Raw genomic sequence first — 19,988 nt, 5'->3', positions numbered from 1 at the left:
GTTCCAGTTGTAGTGTGTGTGAACTGCATATGTAATTATGGTCCCAGCTATTGTCTGTGTTGTACCCTTCACAATGCCACAGAAGCTAATGGTGTTTCATAAAAAATAAAAAAAATAACACAAATGAGTGCTATGAAGACAGGAATGTGCTGCTGTTGTCTGGAAATTGAGCACGGTCACACTTTGTGCATGTGCATTGCTGCGTTCTTGCGTGCTGTATTTTTGCATGCTGCGTTGCTGCATGTGAACACGCTGCCCATACTGCATTGTAATGGACCGTGTTATCCAAACGCGCTTCTGGATACAATTGCATAGCAGTTTGTGCTATGCAAATACCATCAATGTTGTGTTAAGCCTCATGGTCGTTACACAGCACAAAGGCTATCATTCATGAACAGGCTGTCGGTAAAGAGAATTAGGGCTCTTTTCCACTATGAAATGCGATCGCGATTCCGATCGCAATCGCGTTTCAATTTCCACCATGCGATTGAGCTACTATACTCATTATAGTCCAGCTCAATCGCATACAAAACGCGGCAGGACGACGATTGCGCTTTGACCAAAATCGCATCGCAATCGGATCGCACTAATGGAAATTGCTGCTGCAGTTTCCATTAGTTTAATGTACCTTGCGATCAGCAGCAAATCGCAAATCGCAGGCTAGTGGAAAAAGGCCCTTAGTGCGGGAAAACACCGCTGGCGAATTTTTAGACTTCTGGGTGGGCATTCATAAAGATGTATCCATGTGCGGAAGCAGTGCGGAGATTCCCCGAACTAAGCTGGCGGTAGGCTTGCGGAGACACGGAAGCTGCCGAGTTGATACATTTCTTCGTGTTCCGCTCTGCTGCAGCTGCCTGGGAGGTCTGTGTGTCTCCATTCACTTACATTGGTGTCGCCACATCAGAGGGAGCGGTACTTCCCGACCTCACACCGCTTGCGGTGATCTTCATGAATGAACATTTTGCTACATTTGTACCGATAATCACAGCACAAGGCGGTGATTTATCACTCTGCTCGGTAGTGTCATTTTTCCATGCGGAAAGAGGCTTTATGAATGCTGACTTTGCCGAGTGGTCGGTAAAGTCAGCTGTGCCTTAAGCATTTCCGCATGCGGAAATGCTTTATGAATGATAGCCAAAATGTGTAAACTTAGCCCTGGGACCCACTAGTAGTGCTTTTCTAAGCGCTTACTAATGTAATGCTTTGGGGGATTTTTTAAAAACCCCATCCTTCAAGTGGGATCACACTGATAGCATTCTACTAGCAAGAGCTTTTCAAATCACAAGTGCTTACAAAGGGCTTAGAAAAGTGCTGCTAGTGGGGTCCAGGCCTTAGAGTCCCTTTACCTTTTAACCAGCTGAGCGGTCTGGATGAGCTCAGCTCGTCCAACACCGCCAGAGGCTGCCGCTCAGGCCCTGCTGGGCCGATCTTCACCAAATAAAAAGCAGCACACGCAGCCGGCACTTTGCCAGCCGCGTGTGCTGCCTGATCGCCGCTGCAGCACGGCGATCCGCCGCGTGCAGCGGCGAAAGAGGGTCCCCCCAGCCGCCCGAGCCCAGCGTAGCCGGAACAAACAGTTCCGGCCAGCGCTAAGGGATGGATCGGAGGGTGCTGACGTCAGGACGTCGGCTGACGTCCATGACGTCACTCCGCTCGTCGCCATGGCGACGAGGTAAGCGAAACACGGAAGGCCGCTTATTGCGGCCTTCCGTGTTACTTCTGGCCGCCGGAGGCGATCGGAAGAACGCCTCCGGAGCGCCCTCTAGTGGGCTTTCATGCAGCCAACTTTCAGTAGGCTGCATGAAATAGTTTTTTTTTTATTTAAAAAAAACCCTCCCGCAGCCACCCTGGCGATTTAATCAGAACGCCAGGGTGGTTAAAATGTACCTGAAATGGTACACTGTTCCCTATTTATACTTGAGTGTTCCTCCAGCCCCATGAGGACTGTGGGATCCCTCACCATCCTCTTTGGCCCCTCCGTTCTTGTGCCATGTCTCCGGTCAATCGCCGCCAGTCTTGGGCTTCTCCGCATGTGCGGCTCAGCCGTACGTGTGCCCCCGCTGGTTTCTAGGTAGTGTTCTGCGCAGGGATGTGGAGTCGGTACAAAAATCATCTGACTCCTAAGTCTATCAAAGCTCCAACTCCAGGTATCCAAACTAGCTCTGACTCCGATCCCTTAGCCTAATACTTACTAGGGCTGTGGATTTGGTACAAAAATCATCCGACTCCAACTCCTCAGTTTATGAAACCACCGACTCCCGCTCCAGGTACCCCAAATTACTCAGACTCCACAGCCCTGGTTCTGCGCCTGCGCAGTATGGTTCTGGCCACAGAAATGTGACGAGGGATGTGCATGGCCGAGCTGCAAATGTGCACAAGAGCAGGAGGCATAGCGTAAGAACAGAGGGGCCGAAGAGGCTGTTGAGGGAGCTCACAGCCCTCCTAGGCCTGGAGGAAGCTGCAGGTACGTACAAACTGGCCCTATTGTAACATCGCAGGTTCCCTTTAATTGCTCTCCCTTTATACCTGAAAGGGCATTTTTAACCACTTCCCACCCTATGACGTGAAATTAAGTGTCTGCACTCCCCTCCCTACAAAATCCTAGGTAACACTGTTTATCTCTGAGCTAATAACAATGCTACACACTTGTAAATTCAGGGAATTCAATGGCAGGATTAATGTGTAAACAAGTGCAAAACAAACCATACAGGAGCACACAGATGTAACAAGAGAGTAGGGTATATACATAGTTACATAGTTATTTTGGTTGAAAAAAGACATACGTCCATCGAGTTCAACCAGTACAAAGTACAACTCCAGCCCTTCCCCCACATACCCCTGTTGATCCAGAGGAAGGCGAAAAAAACCCCACAAGGCGTGGTCCAATCAGCCCCAAAAGGGAAAAATTCCTTCCTGACTCCAGATGGCAATCAGATAAAATCCCTGGATCAACATCAGTAGGCATAACCTAGTAATTGTAGCCATGGATGTCTTTCAACGCAAGGAAAGCATCTAAGCCCCCTTTAAATGCAGGTATAGAGTTTGCCATAACGACTTCCTGTGGCAATGCATTCCACATCTTAATCACTCTTACTGTAAAGAACCCTTTCCTAAATAAATGGCTAAAACGTTTTTCCTCCATGCGCAGATCATGTCCTCTAGTCCTTTGAGAAGGCCTAGGGACAAAAAGCTCATCCGCCAAGCTATTATATTGCCCTCTGATGTATTTATACATGTTAATTAGATCTCCTCTAAGGCGTCTTTTCTCTAGACTAAATAAACCCAGTTTAATCTAACCTTTCTTGGTAAGCGAGACCTTCCATCCCACGTATCAATTTTGTAGCTCGTCTCTGCACCTGCTCTAAAACTGCAATATCTTTTTTGTAATGTGGTGCCCAGAACTGAATTCCATATTCCAGATGTGGCCTTACTAGAGAGTTAAACAGGGGCAGAGGGAATCCCGATCCGCCCCTTAGCGCTGCCTGGCACTGATTGGCCAGGCTGCGCAGGGGTCTGGGGCGGGGGGGCGGCTTGGCGCGGCGAATCGGCGGCGAGCGGCGGCGATCGCGTACTACACGCAGCTAGCAAAGTGCTAGCTGCGTGTAGGAAAAAAAAAATTATGCAAATCGGCCCAGCGGGGCCTGAGAAATCCTCCTGTGTTCGGGATAACCGGCAAGGAGGTTAATGTACAATAGAGGCTTGGAATATCCCTTTTGAAGAATTTGGCTTTCGCTGATTTAGTCACACCTGCATGCTCTCCAGAGTAGTCAAAACCGCACTGTAACTTCACTGATGACATTCACTTTAAGGTGGGCTAAAATATATTGTACTGTGTACTGTATACCGAAAAGCTATAATGTATAAAAAGGGGATAAATTGTGTTTTTACTTTTTTCCCCTTATTTTCCTTTTAAAATACATAGACAATAAGGTCATTATTAAAAACAGCCTCAAAAAGCCTCATTTGTCCTCAATAAAACAATATATAGATCATTTAGTGATAATTATTTGAGTTATTGCCCAAGTAATCAGAGCGGAGCTGAACTGTGCAAATGACCAGGGTAGAGAAGTGGTCAGAGGAATGTCCATATTCTCCCATGGTTCAGTTCACACGATACGAATTTTAACTGAACGCTTTTTCACAATGCACTGCATTGAAAAGTTAAAATGCATCATCAGTTTTTCAGCTTAAAGTTTAAGGCTGGTTTCACAGTGGGACGTTGCGTTTTAGGGGATGTCATGGTCGCATAACGTGCCCCTAACGCAACGCCTGGTGCTCTCTGATGTGGACGTCAGAGTGAGTCGCGTTGTGCAGCTCACTCTGGCGTCCGTGATGCGTACTCTTGGACTCATGCGGCATCACGTGGTCCCGCCCGGCCAATCGCCGCACAGAGCGGCCGCTCCAGGAAGTAAACACTGCACGTCACTGAGTGCAGTGAATATTCATTAGCCATGTGCCTGGCCGCTCTCCGCTCCTCCCCAACATTACTGAGCATGTGCAAGCAGTCTAACGCGGCTCTGCCGCTTATAAAGTACTGCATGCAGTACGTTGTCTTATGGCGCAGCGTCACTAAGTAACGCAACGTGGGCACTGTGAACAGCCCATTGATTTTTCATTGCTGTGCGGTGGTGTGCGTTACAGGCTGCTCTAACGTGCGCCTGTAACGTCCCACTGTGAAACCAGCCTAAAAGATGCCTAAGGGATAGATAATGAAATGCAAATAATTATAAGGTGTTGGAGAATTATGCAGTTTGAAGATGGACCTACTGAATGAAACAGAGGTGGGGTTTCGATTGGCCAATTTTTCAAGCGACATAAATTTGCATCAGGTTTGCTATAAAGCGGACCTGAACCAAAAACAAGTATTTAATACAGTGGTAAAATAACACCTAGATTGATTATACAGCTCATGCATGTGTGCACATCCGCCCGACGCCTGCGCATATGGTAAAGGCCGTGCATGCGAGTGCTCGGCGCCCATGGATGCAGAATCCAGGGATATATACTGTGTATTCGGTATATCCTGAACCTTTTTCTCAAAATTCAATGCAATTGCCTGCATTATGAAGACTTTCTGTGCCCCGAATGACGTTTCCTCGGCAGTATTACCGGCACTGGACAGCTCTCCCCCGCCCCCCCCCCCCCCCCCCCCCCCCCCCCTAGGAAGTAAGATCTGAGCGCGGCCACAGAGGTGTTAAGACTCGACATGACTTGGTCCTCTGCCACCCTTTAACACAACCGCATGTCAGCATGACACGTGGTGTTACTACCGCTGAATTTAAATTGCACTGGCTGGTGGCAGTCGGGAGACCTAGCAAGTGTACAGTTTAGTCCCCCGTTTGAAAGAGGCTTTAGACTTGTTGTTTCATTTAAAGAGACACTGAAGCGAGACTAAATCTCGCTTCAGCTCTCATACATAGCAGGGGCATGTGTGCCCCTGCTAAAACGCCGCTATCCCGCGGCTGAACGAGGGTCCCTGACCCCCCAACCCACCCCCCGCATACCTTGGTCGCAAGTTGGTCGCAGATTAGCCCTTCCTAGAGGCAGGGCTAATGGCTGCAGCCCTGCCTCACAGCGCGTCTATCAGACGCGCATCGCCGCCTCTCCCCCGCCCCTCTCAGTGAAAGAAGACTGAGAGGGGCGGGGGAGAGGCGGAGATACGCGCTGACAGACGCGCGTGGGGCAGGGCTGCGGCGGTTAGCCCTGCCCCAATGCGGAAGCGCTCCCCCGCATTACGGAGGGGATTTGGGGGGACAGGGACCCCCGTTAAGCCGCGGGATAGCGGCGTTTTAGCAGGGGCACACATGCCCCTGCTAGCTATGAGGTCTGTAGCGAGATCTATTCTCGCTTCAGACTCTCTTTAAATATCTGGAAAACAGTGGGTGCTTCCTCTTGAGTTCTGATGAGTAGTCTAGTTTGATAGGTTGTTTTAGATCTGCAGTGACTGAAAATAGTATGAGCAACACTACCCTATGTGCTCAGTCACACTAAGCGTTTCAGATTTTTTTTTTTTTTATTATTATTTTTTATTTTATTTTTGTTTTTTAAGCGCTGGCGATTTTAGAAATCATAGAGACTGCAGGGTGAGGGAGCGGGAGGGGCAGAACCGCACATCGACGATGTTTGAAATCTACGTCCTGTCAGATCCGCGCTGCCACCTGCAGGACGTAGATTTCATTTGCGTTGGTCCAGATCCGGTTCAGTAAGATGAAGTAATGTTTGCATTGATCTTTGCAGTTTATGGAGCTGTCCTGAAAGGATTAACAACAAATGTGGACTCTTACCCATCAGTTCTTTGAGCTTAAACCACTTGATGCAAAATGGACAGGGGGAAGGGGTGTATACCAAGATGCCAGTCTGCTTCCCTACTCCTTTTGCTCACTATTCTGGCAGTTGGACTTGGCAACTGCAGTTTAGTAAGTGCTTTTGTAAATAAAGAAATAAGTGAAAATCCTTCATGAGGAGATGGACCAGTCCAAAAAGTGATTTGTCAGATTTTACGACCTACTGTGACATCGACATAGGGAAAAAAAGTAATTTTGTAGTGCATTTTACTTGTGTGTATTTTACAATTGTCAAGTCTTAAAACCACTAAATACAGAAATGTAGGCTTATCTCCCATTAGGGTAAATCACATGGATCAAATTGGGGACACATGCTTAAGGTGTGTAGCCAAATTCCAAACGGCACAAATCATTCACTCTCTGCACACTCACACACACATTTAGTTGCAATGCATAGTTCCTTCTAAAACCCCTAAAATACATTTTTGGTGCATTCACTAAGTTTGTGTGGCTTTGTCTTTTTTTTCGGAGATGGATTTCTACACAATGATGAACCTCATGATTAATCTTCTCACTGTGAAGATGCTGATGGACAAGCGGAGACGTCTGAGAGAGAAGAAGCGACACCGCTTGTACTGGGTGCACCCTTTGATTTCACAGAGGCTTAGCAAGGGACACTTTCATACTGTGTACCTTGAGCTGCGGAAGTACCCAAGGAAGTTCCATGAGTACGCTCGGATGACTGTCAATACCTTTGATGAGCTTCTAGAAATTGTTAGACCTCAGCTGTTCAGAGAGTGTACAAACATGAGGGCCAGCATCTCCCCAGAGGAACGGCTACTGGTGACGTTAAGGTGAGTGTTAAAGAGAAATATTGAATTGGTTGTTCTAATGGGAACAATATCTCGCTGTGAGTTAAGATAGCCAAAGACCTAAGCAGTCTATGACTGGGACTGGCCTGAACATTCCACATAGAGTGCCAGTGCAGTTGCTGACATGCTAATGAAGTGTCCTACAAGAGTTCAGTTGTGGTGATATTGCTGGATACATCCACTATGACCAGTCCTGATTGTAGCCCTGGTAGAGTTCCAAGAACAATTAAGATTCATCAGTACATGTACACCATGCTGCACCTTATGTGTTTATCTACTTGTGGGCTGTGCCGTCGGCAGATCATACCACGCTGTCTGATCTTGTAAAAAGTCGTACCATGGTGTAACCTCCCCCCCCCCCCCCAAATCAGATTTGTTCCCCATGATATAAGGTCAGCAGTATGTCATCTTTAATGAATATACAGTGCCACTGGGAAAGTGCAGGCTTTTACCACCATCTATGGTATCTGGATCTGTTATGTCTGGGTATTCAGTATTAATTTTTTTTTTTTTTTTTAGAATGACTTAAAATGACCTGAGCTTAAGAATTATTATTTTTATAATAAGGGAGGTTTGTAATTGTGTGTGACGTTGGGGGAAGCATCATTACTTGCCTATGTGGTGCTGCTCCTCTGGCCCCCAGCCCTTTCAAGATACACCATGTTCTCCACTTGATAGCATTGTCACGCGCCGCAATGCACGCTGGGAGATGTAGTCCGTGGGTGCAAGTACAGCTCTGCACTCCATCCATGGATTACATCTCCCGGCACGCATTGCGGTGCATGCATTACACTGCCGGCAGAAGCTGCCGGTCAAGTGGAGAAGATGGCGCATCTTGTACGGGCCGGGGGCCAGAACCCCGTAGGCAACAAATAGTGCTCCCTCCAAGTATCATTCTCCAGGATCCCAACTGACTGGTTTTTGTTTTTTCTCTTGCTGGAACATTTGGTTTAGCAACAAAATTCGTTAGAATGAACCTAGGACTAGTAAAAGTCTCTAATTTGCATTAAAGGTTAACAAAATTAACCGTGCTAGCTGCTTTTACATACCTTCATTTTCGGTGTACAGTTTAACTGTGTGACTCACCACTACTTTTTCTCCTCACCAGGTATCTTGCTACAGGGGACACCTTTGCTTCCCTCCATTTCCACTTCCTTCTTGGAAAAATGACCATCTGCAAGATCGTCCATGAGACCTGTGCTGCTATTTGGAACTTGTTAAAAAACAGAGTGATGCCCGAGCCCACAGAGGAGAAGTGGAGGGCAATCAGTGAAGGCTTTCAGAAAACTTGCCATTTCCCTAACTGCATCGGAGCTCTGGATGGCAAGCGTATCCGAATTAAAATGCCACCGAAAAATGCTTCAGAAACCTCCAACTATAAGAAGGACTTTTCCGTTGTCTTGATGGCCATAGCGGACAGTACACACCACTTTGTGGCTGTGGATGTTGGAGCCTACAGAAGTGCAGATGATCCTAAAATATTCCGCTCTTCTCTCATGGGGAAAAAAATTCTCGAGGGAAAGTTTAACATGCCCACTCCAAGGCCTATCGAGAAAGGAGGAGATCCATTTCCATTCGTATTTGTTGCTGATGAAGCATTCAGCTTGAGCAACAACATAATGAAGCCTTATCCTAAGAGAGGCCTGGATGCCACGGGGAAAATTTTCAATTACAGACTGAGTCGGGCACAAAACCAGGTTGAATATGCCTTTGGAATCCTAGCTAACAAGTGGAGAATATTTCAGAGCACCATCCAGCTGAAGCCTTTACATGTTGGCATGATAGTCAAGAGCGCATGCGCTTTACATAACTTTGTACTAGAAAGGGAGGGCTACAATGAGGACTTGCTGGAACATAACATGGAGGATTTGGAGTGGCCTTCTGTGCGGTATCCTGACCATGCTGCCAATGTTAGGGAAAAGTTTGCACAGTATTTTATGTCTCCTACTGGTGAACTTCCTGCACAGTACAAAATTTGAAATGCCAGCAGCACCCATGGGGACATTTCAGCTGTTGATAGATGGCGTTTATTTCCTGCCTCTTGTGTCTCCTATAGGCTCCTCTGATATGATCTTGGGCATTTCGTTCTCAGTTCTTCTCCAGTACTGTGGCCATTATGAAAGGTTCTCAACTTTTTACACCTTTATTTTAATGCAGTTTATTGGCTGGTGAATGTAGGAAGGGTGTTGGGAACAACTGATGCTTTCAGGAAGACCTAATATAGGTGGGAACAGAACCAGGATGCACAGCAGATATTTCGCTGTTGGGGACCCCAAGAGTTACAAGAAATCAGCAGGTGACTTGGACCACCTGCAGCAGAAATATCATCAGTGCTCTGTGGATTACATAGTTGAATAGTTGGGTTGCAAAAAGACATACGTCCATGGAGTTCAACCAGAAAATGTTACAACACCGGCCTGCACCCTCGCATATCTATTGACTCTATTTTGTATTATAGCAATTAGTATTGTGGATATTGTATATAGTAGGGTCATATTGCCACCAATTAAAGTTGACCTTGTACTTATAAGGCCTCCTAAATGTAGGGCAGACAAAATGAATCTAGAACTCGCTGCAATTGAAACGGCCCAACTTTCGTTGTTTAAAAAAAAAAAGTAGTTCTTTGTTCTAATGCAACCTAGTCTTGTAATAATTGTAAATGAGCGAACAGTGTTCTGATTACTTTGGATCAGAACCTGAATTTTTACTCGCCCTTGTTTCTGCCTCTGGCTGCTGTGCTCCACTTTGTGTTGAACACTGTTAATCCAGCGCAGGAGACTTGGGCACAGCCGGCACCACCATAGGCTGTAATAGGAATTACGGCTATAGCAGCGCACAGGGAGTAACTTTGGCGCCGTCAGAAGACGGAGCTGAAGTTACTTTTAAATCACAATAATTCGGCCTCCAGCAATTGCTGGAAGCGGAATTATTTCATTCCCCCACCATCCATGGCGACCTGGAGGGGGAATAGTATTTAGCACAGCCGGGAACTTGTGCAGCAGCAGGATTAGGGATCAGCCATATACCGGCTGTATCCTGCGCCCAAGTCTCCTGCGCCGATACCTCTCGTACGCCTTAGTGTTCCAGCTATCAGATACTTCCTTCTTTCCGGCCAGGTTGAGTTGCACACCCTTTTCCCACCACTGTCCCCATTGGTAATGATTCAGGTTCTTATCAGAAGCATTTGGAACGCCGTTCCCAATTCAAATGCTTGTCCCTTGTGATAATGTTGATTATTCAGTGCCTATTCCATTGGTTGTTGGGAAAACCTCTGCAACCTTGCTTTCTCTGCAAACTCAAGTTTGTTGCTTTTGCTAATGTACAAATCATACTGACGCAGTTAAAAGCACCCAGGAAGGAAAAGACTTGAATTGCCTGAGCTGTGATTCCCAGTCTCCTTCCCATATGCTTTTAACTGTGCCAGGATATTTTGGTCCTCAGGAGAAGCAACAAGCTTGCCTGTGCAGAGAAAGCAAGGCAGGATATGTTCTCAACAGCCAATGAAGGAGGCATTTACCACTATCGGCTAGCTAGGCTTTATTACTACCAAAGGTAATCAGTTGATTGCTGTGTAAAAACATTTCATTTTAGTTTGGCTGCCTTAGATGGGGAATCTGAGTAATTTCACGGTTTAGAGGCACTTTTTGTAAAATTTTAATCCCACTTATTATTTTATGATTACTGTTTTGGGGCCACTATTTACTTGGAGTCACTTAATTGGCGAAATACCTGTTTGAGAAGTTCTAAGTTGACGTTGTTATGATTGAATTCCCTGGCAGTACTCTAGTTCTATGTCAGTATTGATCCTGTGGATGCTTTAGCTGTAGATTGTAGAGCTTCAGTCAAAAGGACAAGTGCCATCTAAGATTTCCAATGCTTATTATGGTTTGTGATAGATTTCAGTGTAAAGCTGAGCTCCAGGATTGTGTAGAACAACCACAAAACCTTTGTAAAACCTTTTCCTCCCATAGGACCCAAAGTGCATAAGCTTGTCTCAGATCAGTACATAGTGTACAGGGGAAGAAGATATGTGACCATAAATGCCAGACTAAACAGGTGGCTTTTTGTTTTAAACGTGTCCAGGGTTGGAGCTATTTTGATTACATTTAGCAAGACCTTTCACAGGGTAGGGACAGCATGACAGAAGGCTCTTGCTCCAAATGTTTTTAGTTGGACTCTGGCGGTGGTCAAGTTATTGGATTCTTTTGATCTGAGATTGTGGGTGGTGTGACACAGTTGCATCAAATCCTTCAGGTATCCAGGGCCTAGGTCGTGTAGGGATTTGAATGTTAGCATGCCGATTTTGAAAAGATTCTTCATTTTATGGGTGACCAGTATAGTAAACAAAGTATTGGTGTTATGTGGCAGTGGTGGAGTTGGCTTGTTAGGTCTTGCGGCAGCATTCTGTACTAGCTGCAGGTGGTGTAGGTCTTTATTTGGACGGCCTGCATAGAGGGCATTGCAATAGTTCAGCTGTGATGTGATGAAGGCGTGAACTAGGCTTGGCAGATTCTCTGAAGGAATGAGGTGCTTCATTTTTGCAATATTCCTTAGGTGGAAGGAGGAATGTTTCATAATCATGATATACAAGGCTGTGGAGTCGGTCCAAAAATAATCCGATTCCTTAGTTTATGAAACCTCCGTCACCAGGTACCCAAAATTGCTCTGACTCCTCAACTCCGACTCTTTAGTCTAATTCTTAACAGGCCTGACTCCTCAGTTTATATAAACCTCCGACTTCAGGTAGCCAAAATTGCTCTTGGACTCCGGCTCCACATACATCAGCCCCATCTTGACAAAACTTGTATTTGAAATATAATACATTTTACTACCTCAACCATTGTACAAGTTAGTCTTCCCCTGATACAAGACCTCTGCACAAATGTGTCTTTTCAGGAGGACTGAGTGAGAAGTTGTTGGGACCACATCTCGTTTTTGCCAGCTCCACAAGTGCTTCCAGGACCACATTGTTTCAAGTGTTCCTGGGATCCTGGGCTTAAGATGCTAAAAGTAAACCAGTATGTGTAAAAAGAGAAATAATTATGTACCTGGGGTTCAGCTTTAAACTTCATTTATGTACGAAACAAAGTAGAAACTGTATAAATTTGTTTGCTGTAAAATAAAAGGTTTATTTTTTGTGACCACTTTCTGCAGGATTGTATTTGTTCTGTTTAGTGTCAGTGTGTCAAATGTAATTTTCTACATGTTTCCCAAAGTAAGATGGCTGCCCCCATGAAAGAGAAACATTGGATTCTGCAGCCTTTGCCAGCAGGTTTTAAACTCCCTGGCATTCTGATTATTTCTGGATTTAGGGTCTAAAAGCCGTGCAGTTTCTTTCACAAGACCCTAAAAACAAGGGGGAAAAAAAACATACCACAGAGAGATCTGCAGCAGCTCCAGCATATAACTCATTCAGGCAAAGGATTACCACTCTGAGCTGCGGATTCTCATCCCGAGCCTGACTCGCGATTACCACCAAGTAGGTTGAATGGCAATGTGCATGGGTGAGGTTCTGTTTTATACTACTGTGCTATGGTAGTGGTGCAATTTGATAACATTGCACCACAAACAAAAAATCGCACAATGATTTATATCTGTGGGGCAACTGAAGTACAGAACACGCGACTCCGGTGCACTACCGGAAAACACACACACCACACACCACACACCACACACCACACACCACACACCACACACACACACACACACACACACACACACACACACACCACACACACACACACCACACACACCACACACACACACACCACACACACCACACACACCACACACACCACACACACCACACACACCACACACACCACACACACCACACACACCACACACACCACACACACCACACACACCACACACACCACACACACCACACACACACACACACACACACACACACACTGCAGCTTGTGCATTACATCTGCAGTACCCGGATCACCGTATTTCATTGCACCGCAAACAGTGTGGCATGTCTACGACTTTAATGGCAACTGTTGTGGGGGAGAGTAAACAAGCATTTCCATGTGCCCAACAAGTGCTGCCAGCTATATTCTTCCCCCCCACACACGCACAAGTCTTATCCTGCTCTTCCTCTAGCCTAGGGAAGTATTCTGGGAACTGGTATAGTTGCCTCTCTAATTACGAGCTACACGCCTACTTTTCCTGGCTGGCTATGTATGCAGCTTACTTTGCATGTGTTCACCTTTTGTTGGCTCTGCTGACGTCACATGACGGCCAAGATGAAGGGGTGCAAATTTAAGGAGAGCTGCAGGTAGATACACTTGTACGTAAGTTTATTTCATTCCGAGTATGTATGGTTGTCGGCACTCGCCCTGTCTTGTTTTCAGCAAGGCTTCCAAAGCTTCAGTTAAAGGACAACTGAAGTGAGAGGAATATGGAGGCTGCCATATTCATTTTCTTTTTAAATAATACCAGTTGCCTGGCAGCCCTGCTGATATATTTGGTTGCAGTAGTGTCTGAATAACACCAGAAACAAGCATGCAGCTACGGTAATCTTGTCAGATTGACAATAATGTCAGAAACGCCTGATATGCTGCGTGCTTGTTCAGGGACCATGGCTAAGAGTATTCGAGGCAAAAGATCAGCAAGATGGCAAGGAAACTGGTATTGCTCAAAAGGAAAATAAATAAATAAAAATATATACCCTCCATAGACCTCTGGTTACAGTTTCCTTTAAAGTGGGCCTGAACTCAGAACTTCCTCTCTGCTCTAACAGATTAGCAACAACATACTAACCTTAAAAGGAAAACATTTCTTTGTTACCGCTGATACAAATCCTGCAATAAATCTGCAGCATGTCTACTTCCTGCTTTCATGGAAGCAGACATATTAACATCCTGTTTTGAAGAATTAGCTGCTCTGCTGTGGCTGCCAGCTGACACAGCTAAGAGATCAAATTATAATTTGTGATCAGTCGCAAATGTGTCTAAACTCTCTAAATACATACATGGTCCATTTCTCTATGCTTTCTTTCTGCCCTGTGCAAGAGTTCAGGTTCACATTAAGCTCAGTCTTTAAATAATTAAGGAATACCCACAAAGGAATCGTCTGACCAATATTGTAAAATGCCCAATCTTTATTTGTGAGAATCAGCAATTCAGCAGTAATCGCTCACACGCATTGGAGCAAACCATGACCCATATGCAATCAACTGTTTCTCTTAAAGTGTAGCTGTCGGGCATAAAATCAAAAAGCAATTCATTATTTTTATCTGATAAACAAGCAATAGGGAAGCTAACCAGGCAATCCAAAAGTTAAAATCACTGTTACATTTCTTGTTGATAAATGATCATTCCCCAGTTTACCTGACTCTTATTTGGTACACAAAAAGGAAGTTGCAGGGCATGCTGGGTTGTCCTTTTTTGCTTCTCTACTGCCCCTCAGATTTGACTAATGCAGCCTGATTGGCTGAAGCCTCTTTCCCTCCTGTTTTGCCCTCCCACACCTCTGTTCCTCTCTGGCCAATATTTCTTATGCTGAGACAATGCACTTTCTATAATGAAGGGCGGTCAAATCAGGCAGAGGAGAGTAAGGGCTGGTTCACACGGGCGTCTGCTGAGCTTTTGCTTGGCATTGCGTTCAAACGCCAGCGTTTAAACGCCAGCGTTTAAAAGCTAGCTTTTGAAGGCTTTTGAAAAGCGTTCAAGGCTAGCAGTTCTGGTCTCTGCTATTGTTTCCTCGCGTTTACTGCCTCTGAAAGCAGCATGTTGCTTTTGAGACTAGACGCAATGCTGGGATCTACTGCCAGGCTTTCATGAAAGCCTGCAAAAGCCAGCTCTAAACGCTCCCATTCACTTGCATGGGATGGCAGTAGATCCCAAAAAACGCTGCGTCTGAAACGCTGCGTTAAACGCCACAAAAACGCCCGTCTGAACCAGCCCTAAAGGTGGCCATACACTGGTCGATTTGCCATTAGATAGACCAACTGACAGATCCCTATCTGATCAGAGAGGGATCGTATGGCTGCCTTTACTGCAAACAGATTGTGAATCGATTTCAGCCTGAAACCGATCACAATGTGCTGAGCTGCTCCTTGTTCAAAGTATCATTGACTTTCGTGTTCAGCCATTTAATGATTTTGTCAAGTCTTTCCCTCATGCAACGAACATTGTTTTTTTTTTTTTTTTTTTTTTTTTTTTTTTTTTTAAGATGCTTTATATCAGGGGTCTCAAACTCGCGGCCCGCGGGCCATTTGCGGCCCTCGATGCAATATTTTGTGGCCCCAGAGCTTGTAGGGGCCCCAAGTGGCTACAAGAGGAAATTTTTTTTTTTTCAAATCGGCCTTCTAGTTTTAGAGAAAATCTATTTTAAAGTTGCAAAGGAAAAAAATACACATTTAAAAACCCGCTGACTTTAATGGTTAATAGCAAATCCACCTTAAATGCTAGAAACCCTAAATTTGCAGGATATGTTAAGAAGATCATTAGGAATAAGAGGAAAAAACAATTTTTCAAAAAGACCTTATAGTTTTTGAGAAAATCGATTTTAAAGTTTCGAAGGAAAATAGTATACTTTTAAATGCGGTAAATGTCACTTTTAGTAGCAAGCCTAACTGTAGTGTAATTTTACATGTATCAAACGAAAGAGCAATACATTTCCTGACAGGGTTTCCAGGGGGTCCATATGCAGCCGCAGCGCTTTGGCCAGGGATCGCTATACAGCCGCAATATGGCTGTATGAAGATTCCTGGCATTTTTTCCTATTTTCCCAAATTTTTTTTTTTTTTTTTTATGTTTAGAGTGTGGGAATTTTTTTTTTAAAAAATTATGTGGGGTCCCCCCTCCTGAAACTTTTTAACCCCTTGTCCCCCATGCAGGCTGGGGTAGCCAGAATGTGGAGCTCCGACCGATTGGGGCTTCACACCCTGACTATACCAGCTGCAAAAAAGGTCCCTTAATGCTGATTTTTGTTCCAGGGTATCTGTTGGGGGGAGGGGAGGGGCAGGTTTATTTTGCTCTGGGGCCCCATTGTTGTTTAAACCGGCCCTGCCTGCCGGCAAAAGCAAAAGAGACACGGAAGCTAACTATATTTGCCCATTTTACCTTATAGTTCGCTTCAGTGCTCCCAAGTAATCCGCCGCATCCCCGCCGCTAAACAAGGGCTGCAGACCCCCAAATCCCCCGCGCAAACATCCACGACTGCGCTGAGGGGCAGAGCTTCCAGCTGTAGCTCTGCCCCTCCTGACGTCAATCGCCGAATGGATCGCCGCCTCTCCCCCGCCCCTCTTTGTGAAGGAAGAGTGAGAGGGGCGGGCAGAGGCGGCGATCCACCGCGATTGACGTCAGGAGGGGCAGAGCTAAAGCTGAAAGCTCTGCCCCTTCCAGGAAATGCCGGCGGATTGCCCCCCGCGGCAGGGACACGTGAACTCCCTTATGCGGCCCAGCCTCATCCTGACTTTGCCTCCTGCGGCCCCCGGGTAAATTGAGTTTGAGACCCCTGCTTTATATGTTTTGGTGGCTCCTGGCAGGTAATTAATTCATTTGTGTTTTACCATTCTTTAATTTATTGGGTTTGCAGCCAGTACAGTTCCTGCAGCCAGAGGACCTGGTGGAAAAATGTGTAGGGAGTGGTGCTTAGTCTTACATTAGGCGAGCCAGCCACCGTCCATAGTTGGATGGAAGAACCGATAATGAATAATCTATTCTGTATATAGATAGTGTGTACAGGGAGCTGGTGCCTAGTGATTTCTATCTGGAATGTCACTTTGGTGTACCTGAGCCAAAGTTCAGGTCAAAAAGGAGATGATTTAGAGGGAAGCGTCTGGATCCTGTAGAGCAGGGGTAGGGAACCTATGGCTCGGGAGCCAGATGTGGCTGTTTTGATGGCTACATCTGGCTCAGACAAATCAGTAGGGGTTTATTCACTGAGCTACACTGCTCAAGCAGCACATCTGAGTGTGGCAGCGCAAATAACATTTTCAAAGTAGGCACCCTACTGCTGTAGCATGCACTACTAACTTACTCACACTCCCCCAGAATGAATGGCTGCTCCAATTGTCCCACCCTGGATCCTGTCAGGTCCAGTGACTTTGTAGGACGAGATCCCCGCACTTTGACTAGCTCAATAGGCTGTCTGTCACTTGGCAAGCAGCCTATTGGGCCAAAGTGCGGGGATCTCATCCAACAAAGTGAATCAACCCCCAAGTCAGCTAGCTAATTGTACAAGCTGTTACTCGGTATTTCTCCTGTCTGGCCCTCTGGGAAATTGCTGATGTTGCTGAAACCCAAGAGAAGCTGAAGACGTGTTTGACACTTCTGCTGTCCGGAGGATCAACTGTATAAACATCACCATAGCAATAGGAACGTGAGCCCTACTGTCCCAGTTTGAAACATACTGTATTGCATGGCTCTCACGGAAATTCATTTAAAAATATGTGGAGTTTATGGCTCTCTCGGCCAAAAAGGTTCCTGACCCCTGCTGTAGAGGCTTCCCACATTATCCTCCAGTCCCATGTTGCTGCTCGTGGACCCACCAAAGATTTCCCAAAAGGGCTTATTGGAAATCTGCTCGAAGCCACTCTCTTCAAGCATGAGTGCGACTGCACGAATACAGATGTGCCTGTGCAGTAAGCTGGAGTCGCTTTTGCTATTGCGCATCCATGCTCATGCTGGTCCCACACATGGCCACACTAGTCCTTGCAGAGGTGCACGGTCTGGCTCTTTGGCCAACCCTGTCCTCTATTACCACCAACAGTGCATGTTTTGTGGGAATCCACAGAGTTAATCAGCTCTGCTGAGACATTATCTCCCCTGTGAATGTTTAAGGTTTTCTGTTGGTGGTACTTGAGGACAGGTTTAGGCATCCCTGCGATATTGTTTACTTTTTGACCCAAGTTTCAGCTCAGATAAAAATTTTTTTAATTTTTTGTTGTGATATTTCAGATAAAAATCACTAAGCACCAGCTCCATTTACACAGTGTATCAACAGTGGGGTGCGAAAGTTTGGGCAACCTTGTTAATCATCATGATTTTCCTGCATAAATCATTGGTTGTTACGATAAAAAATGTCAGTTAAATATAGGGGACACACACAGTGATATTTGAGAAGTGAAATGAAGTTTATTGGATTTACAGAAAGTGCACAATAATTATTTATGGTGAGAACAGTTAGTCATCCCCACAGACCAGCACTAAAGACCTACAACATCATCTTACTGCAGATGGAGTCACTGTGCATCGTTCAACCATTCGGCACACTTTACACAAGGAGATGCTGTATGCAAGAGTGATGCAGAGGAAGCCTACAGCACAGAGCCGCTTGATGTATGCTAAAGCACATTTGGACTAGCCAGCTTCATTTTAGAATAAGGTGCTGTGGACTGATGAAACTAAAATTAAGTTATTTGGGCATAACAAGGGGTGTTATGCATGGAGGGACAGTAAAATATGGTGGTGGTTCCATCATGCTGTAGGGCTGTGTGACCAGTGCAGGTACTGGGAATCTTGTCAAAGTTGAGGGACGCATGGATTCCACTCAGTATTACTTGAGACCAATGTCCAGGAATCAGTGACAAAGCTGAAGCTGTGCCAGGGCTGGATCTTTCAACAAGACAATGACCCTAAACACTGCTCAAAATCCACTAAGGCATTCATGCAGTGGAACAAGTACAACGTACTGGAATGGCCATCTTAGTCCCCAGACCTGAATATAATTGAAAATCTGTGGTGTGAGTTAGAGAGCTGTCCATGCTCGGAAGCCATCAAACCTGAATGAACTAGAGATGTTTTGTAAAGAGAAATGGTCCAAAATACCTCCAACCAGAATCCAGTCTCTCATTGAAACCTACAGGAAGTGTTTAGAGGCTGTTACTTCTGCAAAAGGAGGATCTACTAAATATTGATTTCATTTCTTTTCTGTGGTGCCCAAATTTATGCACCCGCCTAATTTTGCTTAAACAATTATTGCACAATTTCTGTAAATCCAATAGACTTCATTTCAATTAAATATCACTGTGTGTGTCTCCTATATGATGATTAACAAGGTTGCCCAAACTTTCACATCCCACTGTATATACTGAATAGATTATTCATTATCTGTTCATTATCTGTTCTGCCAGCCACCAGCTGTGGACATTTGATCGCCTAATACACTAACTCGAAGTCCTGCCGATTTTATATACAGCAGATTCGATCACTGCGATCAAATCTGCTGTGAAACTGATAATGCAAACGCTGACCGATTTGCCATCTGACATCGATCGATTCAGTTGATCGGTCGCTAGCGGTGTTCGATTCTGCGACGACCGACGCAGCATAGCGGTAGCAATATCACCTGTCCGGCCGGTGTGACTCCCTGGGATTCGCTCAGTCTAGCGTCTTCCGGCTGGCCTTCTCCATGTCCTCTTTACTTCCTGTCGTGTCCTGTGACAAGCCAAAGAAGTGAAGAGGACATGGAAGATTCCGAAAGAATTGTGACTGAACGGATTCCGCGGACTCGAGCTGGCGGACAGGTAATATCATTGCTGCTGGCCGGGGGAGGCGAGGCAGGCAGAGGCAGCGGCAGCTTCACAGGTTATGAATCAATTTCATGCTGGAATCAATTCAAATCTGTGTGCAGTGTATGGGTAGCCAATAGATCCCTCGGTGATCAGATTACATCAGAGAGAGATCTATCTTTTGGCAGTCGACCAGTGTATGGCAGCCTTAAGACTAAGCACCATTCCCTACACCTATCTCTACTAGGTCCTCTGGCAGATGGTGCCCTAAGGTTAGGTATCACCAGGAGGGATTGGTTAGTGTTAGGCATCACAAGGAAGGGTTCATGTGAGGATAAGGTTAGGTTAGGTCATGGTAAAATA

The 19,988-nt window shown here is 45.6% G+C and overlaps 1 protein-coding gene across 2 annotated transcripts in view; it reads left to right on the top strand.

The window, feature by feature from the left end:
* Positions 1-19,988, top strand: part of SLX4IP (SLX4 interacting protein) — a 259,813-nt gene that overhangs the window by 617 nt on the left and 239,208 nt on the right. The window contains exons 2-3 of one of the 2 annotated variants that reach the window (XM_068232489.1): positions 6,816-7,138; positions 8,265-12,297. The exons of the other annotated variant lie outside the window; for it this stretch is intronic. Coding sequence (XP_068088590.1) covers positions 6,816-7,138; positions 8,265-9,135 — 1,194 coding nt within the window. The 3' untranslated portion in view covers positions 9,136-12,297. Of the gene's footprint in view, positions 1-6,815; positions 7,139-8,264; positions 12,298-19,988 lie in introns of those variants that run through there. 2 annotated transcript variants of the gene reach the window in all.

Source organism: Hyperolius riggenbachi, chromosome 4, assembly GCF_040937935.1.
Source record: "Hyperolius riggenbachi isolate aHypRig1 chromosome 4, aHypRig1.pri, whole genome shotgun sequence".
NCBI classification, from domain to species: domain Eukaryota; kingdom Metazoa; phylum Chordata; class Amphibia; order Anura; family Hyperoliidae; genus Hyperolius; species Hyperolius riggenbachi.
The sequence above is the reverse complement of the archived record's forward strand: the minus strand, read 5'-3'. Positions and strand labels throughout refer to the sequence as shown.